At 42.8% G+C, this 18,847-nt stretch overlaps 2 protein-coding genes across 5 annotated transcripts; both read left to right on the top strand.

Moving 5' to 3' along the window:
* The first annotated feature begins 383 nt into the window (after window positions 1-383).
* Window positions 384-6,066, top strand: LOC129821158 (uncharacterized). Its single transcript, XM_055878503.1, has 7 exons — window positions 384-482; window positions 850-1,182; window positions 1,384-1,644; window positions 1,883-2,200; window positions 2,313-2,618; window positions 2,811-2,906; window positions 5,421-6,066. Exons 1-7 carry the CDS (start codon window positions 404-406, stop codon window positions 5,477-5,479), a joined length of 1,452 nt encoding a protein of 483 aa, XP_055734478.1. The 5' UTR covers window positions 384-403; the 3' UTR covers window positions 5,480-6,066.
* A 768-nt stretch (window positions 6,067-6,834) lies between these two features.
* LOC129821157 (uncharacterized) lies at window positions 6,835-14,239 on the top strand. 4 transcript variants are annotated; one of them, XR_008754278.1, is made up of 9 exons: window positions 6,835-6,959; window positions 8,421-8,738; window positions 8,975-9,699; window positions 9,856-10,153; window positions 10,728-11,450; window positions 11,571-11,645; window positions 12,368-12,451; window positions 12,541-12,572; window positions 13,779-14,239. XR_008754278.1 is itself a non-coding variant. In XM_055878501.1 (9 exons), the coding sequence occupies exons 4-9, from the start codon at window positions 10,087-10,089 to the stop codon at window positions 13,812-13,814; spliced, it is 396 nt and encodes a 131-aa protein (XP_055734476.1). In that variant the 5' UTR covers window positions 6,835-6,959; window positions 8,421-8,738; window positions 8,975-9,699; window positions 9,856-10,086; the 3' UTR covers window positions 13,815-14,239. The 4 variants fall into 4 exon arrangements, 1 of the variants encoding a protein (XP_055734476.1); XR_008754277.1 differs by having other exon boundaries at window positions 10,497-11,450; XM_055878501.1 differs by having other exon boundaries at window positions 11,349-11,450.
* The last annotated feature ends 4,608 nt before the right edge of the window (window positions 14,240-18,847 follow it).

Below are 18,847 nucleotides of genomic sequence, written 5' to 3'. Positions count from 1 at the left end.
TGACCTTTTACCCATGGTTTGTTTTTGTTAAAGTATTATTAACGTAATTGAGAATAAAACCACATACAATTTTCTGGGTCCATTCCATTACTGTAACTATACCTAAATTAGATTAGACTATAATTAGATATCAGACAGCGCCTGGCTCGGCCATCCAACCATGGCATTCAATGGTCAAAATGGGCAACACAAATGCTAACGGTTCAAATCAACTGAGAAAACCTTCACATTATCAGTTTAAGAGAACAAGTTGCTACAATGATGAATGCAATAGTGTGATGATGAGATGTAACTGAACAAGACAGCGGAAATTGTGCAAGCTGCTGTTTCAATGTAAGAATGTGCTATGCTCCTTCACTTTGTCTCGAGTTGTTTCTCAGATATTGGTGGAACCCGGAGTTAAATGTCAGGTCAGGGTATGGACCACATTATGGCTATTCAGTGGTGGATCCTGTTATGCATATCAGGGAATTCTGCTGAGGGTGAGTTCAGTTTTTACTGTATGCATTTCATCATCATTATGTTGTTGCTCTGAACATCTTGTTTACAACTCTACAAGCAGAATATTTCATTCAAAACCCAAATATCTGGGACAAGCAATTTCAATGTATATTAAAGGATTACATGATGTACAGTATGGACAGTTTCTATGACTATCAGAGGGAAACTGGTATACCGATTAGACTTTGAAAACCTATTCTCTAATTTGAATCGGTTGTCCTTGATTTTTAAAACAAATAAGGCGCTTTAAACCAGATTCACAATAAATAATCTGTGCATTTTGAAACTGTTATGGGGTGAATTAAAACTGTTATTTAACCAGATCTGTGTCTCATTGTCCACACACAGTGATGAAGAGGAGCATCTTCTTGATCTCAGGTCAGACAGAGAGTGTGCATCTGTCTGTGTCAGACCAGGCTCAACAGTCTGTGTCAGACCTGGCTCAATCTCACTGGTCAGAGTTCAGCTGGGAGTGGACCTCACATGATGGGAGATACTCAGAGATTCAAATAGCCAGAGCAATATCCTCTAGGCTAGTGGTTAGTCCACCTTTCACAGAGTACTTTTCTTGCAGCAAAGACTATGACGTAACAGTGAAGCCGAAGTTTGAATGTGCAGGGGTGTTTTTGTTGGTAAGAGCAAATGTCCCATTGGTTAAGATTGAGATCTTCGCCACAAAAAGTAAGTCAATTTTGTGTATGTTTTGTATAGACAAGCTATCGTGAATCTTCCATAATGACAAAATACCTTCCAATGATTAAATCGTTTCGAAAGCCAGCTTCCAGAAAAAAATTCATCACCGTAATTGTTCATTCACATTATTGTTTTAGGTTGGACAGTAAGTTTACATTGTAACCATTTTTGAATTCCATGTTTTTTCAGTTACACCTTCCTTTTGGCCTTCATTTCGTCTGGGTTCTGATGTGAGTGTTAGTTGCGAGGTGTCCAGCCTACCAGATGGGGCCACACTGCAGTGGGAAAGAGATGGAGATTCCACTTCTAACACCACGCTGTTCTACAATAACACTCTTCACATGATCATACGCAGTGTTCATCCGGACAGTCAGGGGGCATTCTACTGCACTTTTAGACAGAATGGAACACTGTTATATAACGTCTCTAATGCTGTCAGAATTGAGGAAGGTACAAAATGTGTTCTTATCCAACTGAAATATCAAAACCTTTATGTGAATTGTGAATGTTGTCCCCTTGATCAGTAGTCATTAACAATCGATCATTTTGGTCTCATTTTAAATGGATAAATGGTGATCACATTAGTTACATTTACAATAAAATGGACCCATAATGCCATTTAGACTTTGGATTTAAATTAAATTAAACTTTCCCCTCTGACTGAACACCGCTATGGTTTTCTCCACAGTTTCGTCTGATGCCACTCTCACAATGTACAGAGAGAGCTCCAACAGCTCTCTGGTGACACTGCTTTGTATGACATCAGATGGGTACACCCATGCATCATGGTCCTGGACCCCACTATCTACAGCTAAAGAGGTTCACGTTGTGACAACTGCAATGTATGGATCCAATGACACGTTTAATGAGAGATTTTCATACGGGGACTTCAATGGATACTACTTCCCTCTCTACTTTTCACCGGTGAAGTTTGAAGATTGTGGGAGGTTCAACTGCTATTTTGAAAAACTCCTAGTTGCCTCTATTAATGTGGTAACCCTAAAGGGTGAGCATTATCATTTTAAATATCCAAGGTGAATTTTTCAGAATAATCTATTTTACTTATATTTGAGAAAACAGATGACAGATCCCCAATGATCTCCAGATTTCCATTTCAGTCTCTGCAGTGCCGCCTAGTGGATTCCCCAGGAATCATCCGCTGGTCCTGAGGTGTGAGGTGTCGGAGGTGAGCGGTGACCCTGTGACCCTAACCTGGCTGAGGATGGAAGGAAGCAGGGGGCTGCTGGTCAAACAGGACATTCTGACAGAGAATCGCCCCACCAGGACACTCAGTGTGACCCTGCCCAGCCTCCGTAGGGACCAGCTGCACTGGCAGTGTGCTGTGTTCACAGAGGGCATGCTCAGAGCGACAGCCTCCCTGACCCTCACACTCCCCACACAGACAACAATGTCTTCAATGACAGGTAACAACATGTTATGATAGACTCTTTTCAATTTGACCTAATCTGTTCCAACATATCTCAATGCAAACACATTTTTCCCTACTGGACCTCAGCTTTCCCCTGGCATAGGTCTAGCGTAACAAAATAAATAGGTTACCATGCTGGAGAGGTCCCCATGTTTAATATAATCTAACAGAAGTCTCTGTTTCTTAGGGATGGGCACCGAGACAGTGGTCAGAGGGGTGATTACAATGGCTGCCACCCTAGGAATTCTGGGACTTCTCGGGTTCTACTGTCGAAGACCAAACGGTAAGGAGACACTCCGTCTTGGATAGACTCTCCATAAAAAAGACATCCAACCCAATCCCAAAGGAATGGGACATCGAGGCACCATCTAAAATGACTGCGTTAGACAGTACCTATCTTTCTCTTTCATTTTGGACCGAGGCAGAGCTAGCCTTCACATGGCACGTGGATCCTTCTCTGCATTAGAGCGCTTTTAAAGTCTCCAAACATGTGACCAACTTTGATTTTGTAGTGAACTACAACTTAAATTAACACTATGTAGTAACATATGTAACAGTATAACTTTAGTCCGTCCCCTCGCGAACCAGGGACCCTCTGCACACATCAACAACAGTCACCCACGAAGCATCGTTACCCATCTCTCCACAAAAGCTGCGGCTCTTGCAGAGCAAGGGGAACCACTTCTTCAAGTCTCAGAGCAAGTGACGTCAAATCAAATCAAATCAAATCAAATTTATTAGTCACATACACATGGTTAGCAGATGTTAATGCGAGTGTAGCGAAATGCTTGTGCTACTAGTTCCGACAATGCAGTAATAACAACAAGTAATCTAACCTAACAATTCCGCAACTACTACCTTATACACGCAAGTGTAAAGGGATAAAGAATATGTACATAAAGATATATGAATGAGTGATGGTACAGACGGCATAGGCAAGGTGCAGTAGATGGTATAGAGTACGGTATATACCTATGAGATGAGTACTGTAGGGTATGTAAACATAAAGTGGCATAGTTTAAAGTGGCTAGTGGTACATGTATTACATAAAGATGGCAAGATGCAGTAGATGATATAGAGTACAGTATATACATATACATAAGAGATGTGTAATGTAGGGTATGTAAACATTATATTAGGTGGCATTGTTTAAAGTGGCTGGTGGTACATTTTTACATAATTTCCATCAATTCCCATTTTTAAGGTGGCTGGAGCTGAGTCAGTTTGTTGGCAGCGGCCGCTAAATGTTAGTGGTGGCTGTTTAACAGTCTGATGGCCTTGAGATAGAAGCTGTTTTTCAGTCTCTCGGTCCCTGCTTGGATGCACCTGTACTGACCTCGCCTTCTGGATGATAGCGGGGTGAACAGGTAGTGGCTTGGGTGGTTGTTGTCCTTGATGATCTTTATGGCCTTCCTGTGACATCGGGTGGTGTAGGTGTCCTGGAGGGCAGGTAGTTTGCCCCGGGTGATGCGTTCTGCCGACCTCACTACCCTCTGGAGAGCCTTACGGTTGTGTGCGGAGCAGTTGCCGTACCAGACGGTGATACAGCTCGACAGGATGCTCTCGATTGTGCATCTGTAGAAGTTTGTGAGTGCTTTTGGTGACAAGCCGAATTTCTTCAGCCTCCTGAGGTTGAAGAGGCGCTGCTGCGCCTTCTTCACAACGCTGTCTGTGTGGGTGGACCAATTCAGTTTGTCCGTGATGTGTACACCGAGGAACTTAAAACTTTCCACCTTCTCCACTACTGACCCGTCGATGTGGATAGGGGGGAGCTCCCTCTGCTGTTTCCTGAAGTCCACAATCATCTCCTTTGTTTTGTTGACGTTGAGTGTGAGGTTATTTTCCTGACACCACACTCCGAGGGCCCTCACCTCCTCCCTGTAGGCCGTCTCGTCGTTGTTGGTAATCAAGCCTACCACTGTAGTGTCGTCCGCAAACTTGATGATTGAGTTGGAGGCGTGCATGGCCACGCAGTCGTGGGTGAACAGGGAGTACAAGAGAGGGCTCAGAACGCACCCTTGTGGGGCCCCAGTGTTGAGGATCAGCGGGGTGGAGATGTTGTTACCTACCCTCACCACCTGGGGGCGGCCCGTCAGGAAGTCCAGGACCCAGTTGCACAGGGCGGGGTCGAGGCCCAGGGTCTCGAGCTTGATGACGAGTTTGGAGGGTACTATGGTGTTAAATGCTGAGCTGTAGTCGATGAACAGCATTCTCACATAGGTATTCCTCTTGTCCAGATGGGTTAGGGCAGTGTGCAGTGTGGTTGCGATTGCGTCGTCTGTGGACCTATTGGGTCGGTAAGCAAATTGGAGTGGGTCTAGGGTGTCCGGTAGGGTGGAGGTGATATGGTCCTTGACTAGTCTCTCAAAGCACTTCATGATGACGGAAGTGAGTGCTACGGGGCGGTAGTCGTTTAGCTCAGTTACCTTAGCTTTCTTGGGAACAGGAACAATGGTGGCCCTCTTGAAGCATGTGGGAACAGCAGACTGGGCTAAGGATTGATTGAATATGTCTGTAAACACACCAGCCAGCTGGTCTGCGCATGCTCTGAGGACGCGGCTGGGAATGCCGTCTGGGCCTGCAGCCTTGCGAGGGTTAACACGTGTAAATGTTTTAAATGTTCACTGACTGAATTGCTGCTAGTGCGCACCACCACTACCTAGCTAGCTATTTCACATCGGTTACACATACATGATCACCTTTCATAAGTACTGAGTGGAAAACTAGTGAATTAGTGTGTGTAAATATCATCATTGCAAACTCTTCTGGTTGATGTGTTGTTGTGTCTTCCATCCAGGCACCCAGACACAGAGACAAAAGGAGGAACCTGCTCAACTGGAGGAGACTAGTGTATAGCCTTGTTGCTAGCCTATGGCCTGTGGCTGTGTTGAAATATAGCTTTCCCACCCATGTCTGTACCAACCAGTGACGTCTTTCACACGGAATTACCACATGACACACTGTGTTCTGTCAAAAGGTCTGGCAATAGAAACTTCATTGGTGTTAAAATAATGTGTTAATCACCAGCAATCTTCCCCTCAAAGACTAATATTGAAAACATGACCATGTTATGATACTGTAAGCATCTTTCCAAAAGACCTAAATCATTTACACTGTGTGTACAAAATATTAGGAACATCTGCTCTTTCCATGACATAGTTTGACCAGGTGAATCCAGGTGAAAGCTATGATCCCTTATTGATGTCACTTGTTAAATCCACTTCGATCAGTGTAGATAAAGGGGGGAGACAGGTTAAAGAAGGATTTTTGAGACAATTGAGCCATGGATTGTGTACGTGTGGCATTCAGAGGGTGAATGGGCAAGAATAAATAGTCATGTTTTTACACTCAGTGTATATTATTTAGTTCATCCTAGAAATTTACATTTCCATTCATCCTCAGTCTGTAATGGTTGTACACAATAAATGGTGATGTTAATACTAGTTTGTCAACAGTGTCTCAGATTATTTTACCATCTGATTGTCCTGTATTAGGAAAGCTTTGAACTTTGAATGGACTGTTGTAAGAGACTGGCTATAATGTAGCAAGTTCAGCTTTTTGGTTTTGAAAGCCTTTGGTTGCATTTGGACATCATGATCTTTGGAATTTCAAATATTCACTGTTTGCTTCAAAAGGAATGTCTTGTTTCCATATTAATTTTAAAATCTGTAACATGCTTGTAATAATACTACTTATATTATTTTAATTGCACAGCATTTACATTATATTCTGCTACATGTTGCTAAACTGTGACATGTTTGACTATTGTTTTGATCCCATTGATGCCTATTATCGGCAGGTAGCCTAGTGGTTAGAGCGTTGGACTAGTAACTAAAAGGTTGCTCGATCGAATCCCCGAGCTGACAAGGTAAAAATCTGTTGTTCTGCCCCTGAACAAGGCAGTTAACCCACTGTTCCTAGGCCGTCATTGAAAATAAGAATTTGTTCTTAACTGACTTGCTTAGTTAAATAAAAGTAAAATGATGATGGTGGTGTGGCATTGAAACCCTTAATCCTGCTCCATAATCCCTGCTTGCTACAAACAGTAAATGGCTGATACAAGTAAAGTGAGATTTTACGAAGTACTATATCCTCAGATTTGCACTCATTTTAAATTGCATCACATCTGTAGTTTTGGAACTTCTTCTTTTCTTCAGTCATTTCCTGAACATATTTATCAGAGACGTCAGTAATGATATGAGTTGGCTACTGAGTAGAGAGGGGAACAGAACAGTAACGTACAGCAACATGGGGCAGTACAGTGGCTCTATGGGTGTAACGTTGTTGTGGACTCTGCTGTGGATATCTAGATGTGGTCAGGGACTCTCAGCTGAACGTGAGTAACGTGTTTCTGGTTGAATTATTTGACATAAAATAGTCACCATTTAAAGAGGTAATCTGTAGTTGCTACATCCATTTGGAGACCTTTAAATGAATGATATACACAAGCATAGCCGCGGGAAGTAGTTTGGGTCGGATGCAGTCATTTTTTTCGGCAATGGGGGATGGGGGAGGGGCTGAGTGTTTTGCCAAGGTGGTTGCATTTTTGTGTGAATTTTTAAGGATATTTTCATTCAGATTTTTCAGGGGGTGCTGCAGCAGCCTCAGCACCCCTACTTCCCACGGCTGTGTACACCCAGGATGGGAAACTGGTGGCCCGCCCCTTTTGAAGGCCCTCGAATCAAAAGAAGAAGTACATTTAAAAATATATATATTTTACTCAGTCGGTGTCTCAACCTACTGTTGCAAGTTAGAATAGGATAATATACAATGTGACATTTTTTACATTTGGTTATGCATCAGCAGTTTTTCTCTGATGCAGTCGCTGATTGTCAGTCAATTAGTCCATGTCAGCTAAACAATGTTTTTATTGGTAAGGTAGTCTAGCTGCTAGCTATCTAAATTTAGTAATCATGGTCGAATTACCGTCCGGGGGGCCCCCATTGACTTTCTTAGTCAGTCTCACTCAGATATCATATTAAAAACTGCACACATTTCTCCTCACCCTATGGCAAAATGTGTAGAATTGCAGGGAATTAGTAAAAAAATATCAACTTGTAGAATTGTAGAAAATTAACTCTAAAACATTTTTGTTCTCTCTGCTGTCAAGATGGGGTCTGCTGAAATGTTTTGCTCACTATGTGGTGGTGGTGGGGGATTATGCATATGTGGCTATGCAGACCTGCAAGGAATTTTCCTCCCCTCATGATGAGTTCAGTTTTTGTGGCCCCCACCACCCTTCAAAGTTGCCCATCCCTGATGTACACCCATTGTTTCTTGAAGATTTGAATTACATTTACATTTAAGTCATTTAGCAGACACTCTTATCCAGAGCGACTTACAAATTGAAAAGTTCATACATATTCATCCTGGTCCCCCCGTGGGAATTGAACCCTGGTCCCCCCGTGGGAATTGAACCCACAACCCTGGCGTTGCAGGCGCCATGCTCTACCAACTGAGACACACGGAATTGCCTTATGAGCTCAGTTCAACTGTTGTACCCCATCAGTATCCCAAAAATAAGTTGTAAACAATATATATATTAAAAACATTTTTATAAATATCTCCAGGCCCATCCTTCAGCTGTTTCCCAAATCAGTAGCAGGTAAACTGCTTTGTTGTAGTTCTATCAGCAGATTGCCCCTTTAAAGCACAACATACAAGTATGATGAAGCTATTGAAGAGTCATCTGAGAAAGAGAGCGAGAGAAAATGTGAGATTTGAACAGTGAATAATATTAATATAGAGACATTTTTTAGCTTTTTATCCTATCGTTTTGAATATCTTCCCTCCACAGAATTATCAAAGAAGATATTTTTCCTTGCCGAGACCAATAACAGAGTCACTCTCCAAGTTTCCCCTGCAGTTCCGGAAGGGACAGCGCACCAATGGATGTGGACCTCACATAATGGCAGACACTCAAACACTTCAGTTGCCCTAATCACTTCATCCATGAATAGAAATCCTTCATGGAACATACAGGCTCCTTTCTCACAAGGAACAGGATATGATCTTTCTTTCCCCCAAGAATTTGAAATTGCTGGAGAGTTTGTGTTCATGCAAACCAAACCAGCTTCAGTCGTTCTGGAGAGATTTGAGGTGTTTGTGTTTAAAGGTATATTGATCATGTTCAGTTCCTCAATGTGTATAATTTGAATCATTTTAAATATCAATGTATATTGCCTCGTCAATATCAGAATAAGAGCCAAACGTTTGCTGTTGTAATCATTTCATTATTGATTATCAAGCAGTTTAGATTTGTAAAAATATAACCACTGATTTCCACTTTTCCGCTCGTTTCATCTTCTTTAAACAAATTTAAGTAAAGTAATATACGTATCCTTTTTGCAGTGACACCAAACTATAATGGTAATCAAGTGTATCTTGGTTCTGATGTGAGTGTGCGTTGCGAGGTGTCCAGCCTACCAGATGGGGCCACATTTCAGTGGGAAAGAGATGTAGATTCCACTTCTAACACCACGTTGTTCTACAACAAAACAGCCCATATGATCATCCACACTGTCGATCAGAATTGCCAGGGGAGATCCAACTGCAATTTCAGACTGAATGGAGAGTTGTTGTTTGTAGTTTATACTACACTGAATGTGCAAACAGGAAATATTTATTAACATGAATGTAATATATTAATACATGAATTTACCAAATGTTAAATATTCAGGAATATGGTCCTCAGTAATACAAAGATAAGAGTGATACAATTGCACTATACAGGCAAACAATATCATCAGCATTTTCCCTTTAATGTTTCTTTTTCCCAGACACATTTGATAAACCATATCGTCTGTTTCGAGAGAACAGCAACAGCAGTGAGGTGAAGTTGATCTGCAGATCTAGTAACAAATACAGCAGAGCCGCATGGACCATGAGCAGATCAGCAACATCTGTTACTCTGACTTCATCGGAAAAAATCAGAAGGGACCGATTCTCATCTCCCCCATTCAACGGATATGATTTCCCACTGCATGTCTCACCAGTGACATTTGAGGATAGTGGAACGTTCGCATGTTTCTTTGATAGCCATACATTCAGCTCGGTTAAACTCACAACCTTTCGAGGTAACTTTGCTTTTGTCTTTTAACGTAGACTGTTGGTTATTAAGACAACCATACACCTTTCATTTATTTTAATCAGATGTTCAGTACATTGTTACAGTATAATGCTCTTTCAGTGGTCAAAGTACAGTACTGTACTTTTTCTGTTCTTTATCTTAGTATCTGAATCTGGAGGGCCCCCTGGTGGCCAGCCGGTGGTGCTGACGTGTGAGTTGTCGGAGGTGAGCGGTGAGCCTGTGACCCTGGCCTGGATGAGGATGGAGGGGAGCAGGGGGCTGCTGGTCAAACAGGACGTCCTGACAGAGAGTCACCCCAACAGGATGCTCAGTGTGACCCTGCCCAGCCTCCGTAGGGACCAGCTGCACTGGCAGTGTGGTGTTCACAGAGGGCATGCTCAGAGCGACAGCCTCCCTGACCCTCACACTCCCCACACAGACAACAATGTCTTCAATGACAGGTAACCACTTGTTTTGCTGCACTTGCAGTCTGTGGTGTTCACAGGGGGCATGCTCAGAGCAAGCATTCCCCTCAGATTCAGTGATTCTGCTGGAAGATCAGAGTTCATTACATCAACATTGTCTATGAAAGGTAACACACGTCTGTAGATTACAGTAGATCGCTCCATCTGAATGATTGGAATCTATTAAAGATTCAGTTAGATGACATCATCATAAATAACATACAGTACATCATACAAGAAACCAAATCAATGTCTCTGGATTGCCCTTGGGCCCCTGTTAATTTAAACTGTGATGAATTTAGAGTCTTACTGTCACGTATACTCCCTCTCCGGCCTCTAGGTCATCAGACTGATGATCCTGTCACCATCGTCAAGCGCACCTTCGCCTCATGACACTCACCTGGACTCCATCACCTCCTTAATTATCTTCCCTATATCTGTCTCTCCCCTTGGTTCTTTCCTCAGGTGTTTGACTGTTTCATGTCGGTGTGGTGTTTGGGTTTTGTTTTTATTGTTTTGTTTATTTATTTATTCAAACACTCACTCCCTGTAATTGCTTCCCGTCTCTCAGCGCACTCGTTAGGCTCTCATGCCTCCGCCGGCTCGTTGGGCTCTCGCGCCTCTGCTGGATCGCCTGGCTCTCGCACCTCTGCTGGATCGCCTGGCTCTCACGCCCCCAGCCGGAGTGACAGGTTCCCGCGCCCCAGCCGGAGTGACAGGTCCCAAGCCCCAGACGGAGTGACAGGTTCCCACGCTTCAGACGGCATGACCGGTTCGCTCCTGATCCCCGGGTTCATCCCTTTTGTCGGCGTCGGGGAGGGAGTACTGTCACGTATACTCCCTCTCCGGCCTCTAGGTCATCAGACTGCTGATCCTGTCACCATTGTCAAGCGCACCAGCGCCTCATGACACTCACCTGGACTCCATCACCTCCTTGATTATCTTCCCTATATCTCTCACTCCCCTTGATTCTTTCCTCAGGTGTTATTGACTGTTTCATGTCAGTGTGTTTGTGTTTTGTGTTTTTTGTGTTTATTTATTAAAACACTCACTCCTTGTACTTGCTTCCCGACTCTCAGCGCACTCGTTACACTTAGCAAATGGAGTCAGCTGTGTAGTAAGTATTCACGTATCTCATATCCCAGCATGTTCTCTCTCATACTCTTTGTTCATGTCTTTTTATTTACCACAGATATCCATCTGCAGACTGTGGTCATTGTGGCCTGCATTGCTATGGTTGTTGCTGGGGTCCTGGTTGGTGCTCTGGTGTTCTACCTGAAGAGGAAGAAGACAGGTAAAATACACTGATAATGACCACATTGCTGCTCAAACTTGTTGGATTGCTACATCTTAAATTTAGGCCTATGTCAACAATTGTGTGAGAACGTGTTTGCTATGATCGCTTTTTTCAAAGCTGTGACGAACCTACCACTGACCCAGAAGAATGACCCAGTCTACGATAACATCACAGATCCACGAAGAGACCACGGTATATACACTTCTTCACTTTGGGTCTAATATGATGTACAATATAGATATGGCAGTGGAAACTCCTCAGAGGAGGAAGGGGTGGACCATCCACTATTGTTTATAGTGAAACATTAAAGTTATCCTTTTTGGATAACATTATATAAAAAATATTCCCATCACCAAATAACTGATATAATTTAAACACACTGTTTTGCAATGGTCTACAGTAGCCTCAACAGTACTCTGTAGGGTCACACCATGTTGTAGCCGGAGTACAGTTATCTTATATCGACTTCAATACAAAACCTAGGAGGCTCATGGTTCTCACCCACTTCCATAGTCTTCCACAGTAATTATGACAACTTCCGGAGGACGTCGTCCAACCTATCAGAGCTCTTGCATCATTAACTAACATGTTGTCCATCCAATCAAAATATCAGAATTAATCTAATACTGAAAGCAGAAGCCACCGCCAGCTAGCACTGCAGTGCATAAAGTGTGGTGAGTAGTTGACTCATTGAGAGAGAAGACAAAATTTGAACAGTTTATTTGCATGAAATTCACTGAGGAGGATGGTCCTCCCCTTCCTCCTCTGAGGAGCCTCCACTGGTACAGTAAGGATCAAGTAGAGATGACTTTCAAGATGACATTCGGAATGTTCCACAGTGCCAACCGATGTATAGGAAGTTATAAAAGTCGCAACTGTGTTAACATTTTGGCTTCTTTTTTTTTTACTACCAGAGAGCCAGAAGTGTCGAACAGGGGAAGATGAGAATGAGGAAGTTCATTACTCTGAATTTGCTTTGCGTGAACCCAGGTTTGGTGGTGAGTAGTGTGTGTGTGGAAAAACAGAATGGTTCGTTGAATGTAACTTGTGTAGTTGAAGCGTAACTATATGATTTTCTTTTTTTCAGATCCCAACAGAGTCACAGCAGGGTCAAATCAGGTAGGAATAGCACTTTATTAAAATGATCATTTTAACCCCCCCCCCCCCCCCCCCCAAAAAAAAAAAAGATCATTTTGTTATTTATATACAGTACCAGTCAAGGGTTTTTATTGTTACTATTTTCTACATTGTAGAATAATAGTGAAGACCGCAAACTATGAAATAACACATGGAATCATGTAGTAACCAAAAAAGTGTTAAACAAATCAAAATATATTTGAGATTCTTCAAAGTAGACCTATTTGGTAAAAGACCAAATCCATATTATGGCAAGAACAGCTCAAACAAGCAAAGAGAAACGACAGTCCATCATTACTTTAAGACATGAAGGTTAGTCAATGCGGAACATTTCAAGAACTTTGAAAATTTCTTCAAGTGCAGTCACAAACCTTCATGCACTATGGTGAAACTGTCTCTCATGAGGACCGCCACAGGAATGGAAGACCCAGAATTACCTCTGCTGCAGAGGATAAGTTCATTAGAGTTACCAGCCACAGAAATTGCAGCCCAAATAAAAGCTTCCCAGAGTTCAAGTAACAGGACACCAATAATAGAAACCACTACTAAAGGACACTGTAACGGGCTTCCTCCTTCTCCTCATCCGAAGAGTAGCAGGGATTTGACCAACGTGCAGCGGGTTGTGGATACATAATGATTTATTAGACAAAACGGAAAACACGACAAACACTTGAATAATTACAAAACAAATAAACGAATGTAGATAGACCTGGACACGAACTTACATACAACGTGAAGAACGCATGAACCAGGAAAACAGACTACATAAAACGAACTAACTAACTAACAAAAACCGGAACAGTCCCGTGTGGCGTAACATACAGACACTGACACAGGAGACAACCACCCACAACGAACACTGTGAAACAACCTACCTAAATATGACTCTCAATTAGAGGAACGCCAAACACCTGCCTCTAATTGAGAGCCATACCAGGCAACCCTTAAACCAACATAGAAACAGACAACATAGAATGCCCACCAAAACTCACGTCCTGACCAACTAACACATACAACAAACTAACAGAAATAGGTCAGGAACGTGACAGACACCAACCAAAGAAACCCTTGAATGAGTAGGTGTGTCAACTTTTGACTGGTACTGCATATATATAGCTACTATTTGCAATATCTGTCTAAATGTAGTGTGCTTGTTTTTTATACTGGTGTTCATGTCCATACATACAGGAAAATGCTGTGATCTATTCAACTCTCAACATATAAGGAAACATGTATTTCAGATGGATAAAATTACCATGTTAAGTTTCAGGGATTGTGTTCCTTATTTTGACAATTACTTAATGTGTATTAGTCTACAGAGAAAATGATACCACAATACTGATTGCTTTTGAAATTATGCTATATGCCAGTTGCCTTTATTTTAAACCTATGAGATTTGTTCAATTAGTTTATTATTCTGCTTTTGATTCATGTATTTAATGATACAGTAATATATGCTTACTAAGACTGCCGTGTAAATACAGCAGCTAGCCCAATTGGAGGGTTTAAATTGTAGGAAGGCAATTTTGGTCTGAAATATTTTGATGGCTTTAACCTACATTGCAGCCATGGATGTAAATAATAGTTTTATATGTTTGTAGTCTTTCATGCATGTGCATGAAAAGATATATGTTTAAATAAAAAATCGATATATGTTTAAATAAAAATGTTTTTCATCATTTGATGTCTACTTATTGCATAGGTGAGTGGCGCTGGGTATGTTACCAGTAGATGGCACTGTTGGAAAGAAAATGTTTATTTGCAAGAATACAGTACATGAGGTTTGAGAGGGGAATAATTCATTTCTTTCAGCCCTCTTTCCTTCTCTTTTGCTATCGCTAGTTCCTTTAGGGATTGCAGTAAAAAGGTAGTAATTCAATGCATTTCTCTCCAACAAAGGTATGTAGGCACACTAAATGCAATGAATAGACTGCACATCCAGAAGGAATGTCTTTATGCACAGACAGGTGCAGAGTAGCACCAAAATCCCTCCTGCTTTGTGCAGAGGTGTGTGTGTACGCAGACACACTCACACACACATGCTCGCTTATGTGAGCATGCTTGTGTGTGTGCGCATTTGGGAGCTATTGAAAAGATCCAAGGTCTCCTGAAATGAAGTCTTTTATACTTGATTTTGAAAGAAGGAATGGGAAACAAAACATGATTTCAATTCACACTGATACATAATGACTCGTGGAGAAAGTGAAGGATGCAGGCGTTGAGAGGAGAATGAACCAAGGTGAACACATGTTCTGCCTTTCACCCTGCATGGTCTCCTTCACGGCAAACCTCTCATCTGCAATAGACTGGGTGCTACAGTAGTCTCAGACTGCAGGATCTTCTGTTACATTCTGTGTTAGGACAATGCCAGGTGATAGTCATTTTTGAAATGTCTATTGTGGAAATAATTATTTGCAGAAAACATGGTTTGTGTGAGAAATGTATTATATTCATGTTTATTTTCACTTCATTTGGTATGAATGCTTTCCTCCAATAGGGGGCAAGCCAGTACAGTATTAACTCTTTGATCGCCTCACATATCTACACAAAAACACATGCTAACACACACATCTGAACATGCACATACAAAAATATGCACACACACCACAGTATTCTGTATAGGAAAGCATACAGAGGTAGGAGAGTGGATGAATGCCTGTCAGTCAGTCTCCTGTCACCAGTGCAGCGTGTTCTCTATTTAAGGCAATGTTTACCCAGATCTCATCATGCACTGCTACCTTACAGATAGGCTGCCAGACACACTCCTACACTGATGCACTGTGTCTGCATTTGTGTCTCACTCCCACTGACACAAGTCAGGGTGTCCAACGGACCTAAACCCTCACACTCAAAATAAGGGCTGCAGAGGATTGGAAAAATACTACTGTGAACATGCATAGGTATAATAGCACAGTATAAACTTGCTGAGACGATGTTGGAAAATGATCAGTAGTGCTGATGAGGGGATATCTGTGACTGGGAAGGGACTCTTTATGTTGAAACCACTGCAGATAACCTGGTTTCAAAACCCGGTTGGTCAAAGAGGGACAAACGCAACAGCAGTCACCACTGAATGACCGTCCTACCGCTGAGTCTTTCAGCCTGTACAGAGCCCTAGTTTGAAGGAACACCGTAGTGAGAGTGTCCCTTCGACCGACATCCCGGAAATGAGGGAGTGAGTGTGAGTGAATGAGCTGTTCCGGGTACAGAGCAGGAGACATCCTTCCCTGCCAACTGCAAAGTCATTTAGCTCTGCTGTCTGGAGTGGAGGTGTGGTGACCAAACTCAACGCCGTGCTGATTTGTGGCTGAGTGCTTAAGGAGAAAGGAACGTCATCTACCGGAATTACTCTGGCTGCCGCCCAAACAGGACCCTATTCTCTATGTAGTGCACAGGGCTCTGGTCAAAAGTAGTGCACTGCATAGGGAATAGGGTGCCATTTGGGTGGGCACTGAGTCATCGTCACAGCGATATTGTTGTAAAAGAACTGGGCTATATCTCTAATCTCTGTCTTGCTAATTGCCCCACTGGGATGACGCTGCTGGCGTGTTCTATTGTATTGTGTTGTATGATATCTGTGGGCCAGACAGACTGAGTGTAAACATGGATTACTCATTGGGGGTAGTGGGACACAGAGAGCCTCATACAGTAAAATGAGTGTTCTTCTCAAGAAGTTAGACAAATGTGCCATGGGACATAGAGCATTGTGTCGTTATTGTGTTATTATCGTGTTAGCGTTGTGTTATTCTGTAGAAGTAAATAAAACCCTGCAATGTGGGCTACTGTTGACAGGACGTCCATCATACTGTGGACACACAGGCTTCGTCACAAAGGGCACCCTATTTCTGTCTGAATTTGAATGTGAAGTGGATTTGCACTCCTTGTGGAAAGAGACGTGTATCATTGTGTGTGTCTATCTGTGAAAGTGACAGAGAGTAAGGAAAATAGGGGACAGAGAGAAAGAGAGAGAGAAAGAGAGAGAAGAAAACAGGAGAGAGAGAAGAAGAGGCAGAGAGGAAGAGAATAACAAAGACATGTCTAGAGAGAGAACATTAGATAGATTGACAGGGGGACCATATTTTCACACTCACAGCAGTGTGGGAGTCCATAGGGTCCCCCTCCTCGCCCCTACATTGCCATCGACCCGGCCACTTCCTAGTTCACCTGCTAATGGAGAATGGAGCTGACTGGTTTAGCAACTCACTGTTAACAAGCCCCCCCTCCATGCTGCTATATTGGACCATACCAAGATGTCTTAAAGGGTTGAGGGTATAGATGCAATAAATACCCAGACCAGACATCACATGTCATACTGTCTATTGGTTATTGATGGTTATGAAACAGGATGCGGGAGTGATTATCATTATACTGTGGCACCTATGGCACCTGGTCAAAAATAGTGCACTGTAGACAATAGGACACGGATTTGATTGGACGTTATGAGTGTCACAGCCAGGGAATCCAAGACTATGACCATTGTGTGGTTGCATGCTGTTCAGTCATCATCGCAGTCATTGCCTGTCTTCGTCTCTTTTCACCGTAGTAACTATCAGTCTTTCAGAAACTATCAAACTCTGAAAATGTCAGAAACTCCCTCATTCCTTTCTCCCTGTGATGAGTCTGGGTATGAGCACTTGGGCATTACAAAGGTTACCATTCAAGCACTAGCAGATAGGAGGGTTTCACTTGATCTGGGTCACTGCAGTGTTGCCATTGAATCGGACAAATGATCTTGTCAGTCCAATTGGTGAATCACTACAGTCTATCAATTTCCACTTGTCTTGTTCCAAAGCACGGTGTAACCTAGCTACAGTACACAGACTCTTCTCCGAGGAAGCCTCTATATCTACTCCTGCTCATCTAGCTTCCCTGCTTCCGTACTACTCCTGCTCATCTAGCTTCCCTGCTTCCGTACTACTCCTGATCCTGAGTCAGTATATGTACGGTCTCTGTATTACTGCTCCTTTGTCTCTGTGGCTTCCCGTCTCTCCCTATCTTTGCCCCTTTTCCTTCTCCATCAGCTTCCACATGATATCTGATCACTGATGACAACATTTATTTATTCCTAGGGATTAGGTGAGTCAATAGCCATGGCTACATTTCACTGTGAATAATAACATCTAACATATGACTAATTTAGAATTTCATGCTCCTCTTCATCGAAATATGGATTTTCCACATTTCTCAATTATGGTTCTAATTTCCCAATTGTGCATGCTTCTCTATATGGGGAATATTAGCTGGGCCAGTATTACATAAATACACACTGCTTATTACTGTGTTATCCTGCATTGAGCCCTGTGCTCCAGGAACGATACGATTCCCTGTCCATGTGTGTGATGCAGCTTACCGGTACCGACATCTTGAGAAAAATGCTTTTTTAATGCTGCGAGCCGTGCTGCGCTGCATGTGGCAGAAGAAGCGATGTGGCTGTTTGTTGTTAAGTGTTAGGGGCCTATTAAGTGTCATTATGCTTATGTCTCTCTCTTTCACCATCAATCGGTCCGTGCCTTCCTCTCCTCTTCTCTCCTCTCCTTCATCCCCAGGGGCCTACATAGGCCCAACCTCTCATCAATCCATCCCTCAATCCCTTCCTCATCCAGATCCCCCCCCCATCAGCCTGACAGCATAGGGATTGGTTGTTCCTTTTGTCTCCATCCTCCTCCTCTTTCTCCATCCTCTCATCCATTCTTTCATCCATCCCCTCATCTCCCTGTCTCTCTTCCTGACAAATGCTCCCATTCTCATTCTTTCTCTCTGCCCCTCTCTCTGTAACTCTCTCTCTCCTTCCTTGTCTCAGTATCTTCATCCCTATCCCTCTCTCTGTAACTCTCTCTCTCCTTCCTTGTCTCAGTATCTTCATCCCTATCCCTCTCTCTGTAACTCTCTCTCTCCTTCCTTGTCTCAGTATCTTCATCCCTATCCCTCTCTCTGTAACTCTCTCTCTCCTTCCTTGTCTCAGTATCTTCATCCCTATCCCTCTCTCTTTGCATCCCTCTTTCCCTCCATCATTCTCTCTCTCCCCTCTCTTTCTCCCTCTCTCTCTTGCCATCCCTCCATCTCTCAGTATCTTCATCCTTATCCCTCTCTCTCTCTGCATCCCTCTCACTCCATCATTCTCTCTCTCCCCCTCTTTCTCCCCCTCTCTCCACCCCCCTCTCTCTCTTTCTCTCTTTCTCTCCCTCAATCTCTCCATCTCTATCTCCTCTCTCTGTCTCTCTCTCTCTCCATCTCTTTCTCTCTGTATCTCTTTTTCC

The sequence above is a fragment of the Salvelinus fontinalis genome, chromosome 23, assembly GCF_029448725.1.
Source record: "Salvelinus fontinalis isolate EN_2023a chromosome 23, ASM2944872v1, whole genome shotgun sequence".
Lineage (NCBI taxonomy): Eukaryota > Metazoa > Chordata > Actinopteri > Salmoniformes > Salmonidae > Salvelinus > Salvelinus fontinalis.
This window is presented reverse-complemented; position numbering and strand designations above follow the sequence as displayed.

Bases quoted from the DNA above. Each gene is read 5' to 3' on its own strand.
- LOC129821158 (XM_055878503.1), top strand. From the start codon at position 404: ATGTCAGGTCAGGGTATGGACCACATTATGGCTATTCAGTGGTGGATC. The intron at 483-849 runs GTGAGTTCAGTT...GTCCACACACAG, and splicing joins ATCAGGGAATTCTGCTGAGG to TGATGAAGAGGAGCATCTTC. The intron at 2,201-2,312 runs GTGAGCATTATC...TTTCCATTTCAG, and splicing joins TAATGTGGTAACCCTAAAGG to TCTCTGCAGTGCCGCCTAGT.
- LOC129821157 (XM_055878501.1), top strand. From the start codon at position 10,087: ATGCTCAGAGCGACAGCCTCCCTGACCCTCACACTCCCCACACAGACA. The intron at 11,451-11,570 runs GTAAAATACACT...CTTTTTTCAAAG, and splicing joins CCTGAAGAGGAAGAAGACAG to CTGTGACGAACCTACCACTG. The intron at 12,452-12,540 runs GTGAGTAGTGTG...TCTTTTTTTCAG, and splicing joins GCGTGAACCCAGGTTTGGTG to ATCCCAACAGAGTCACAGCA.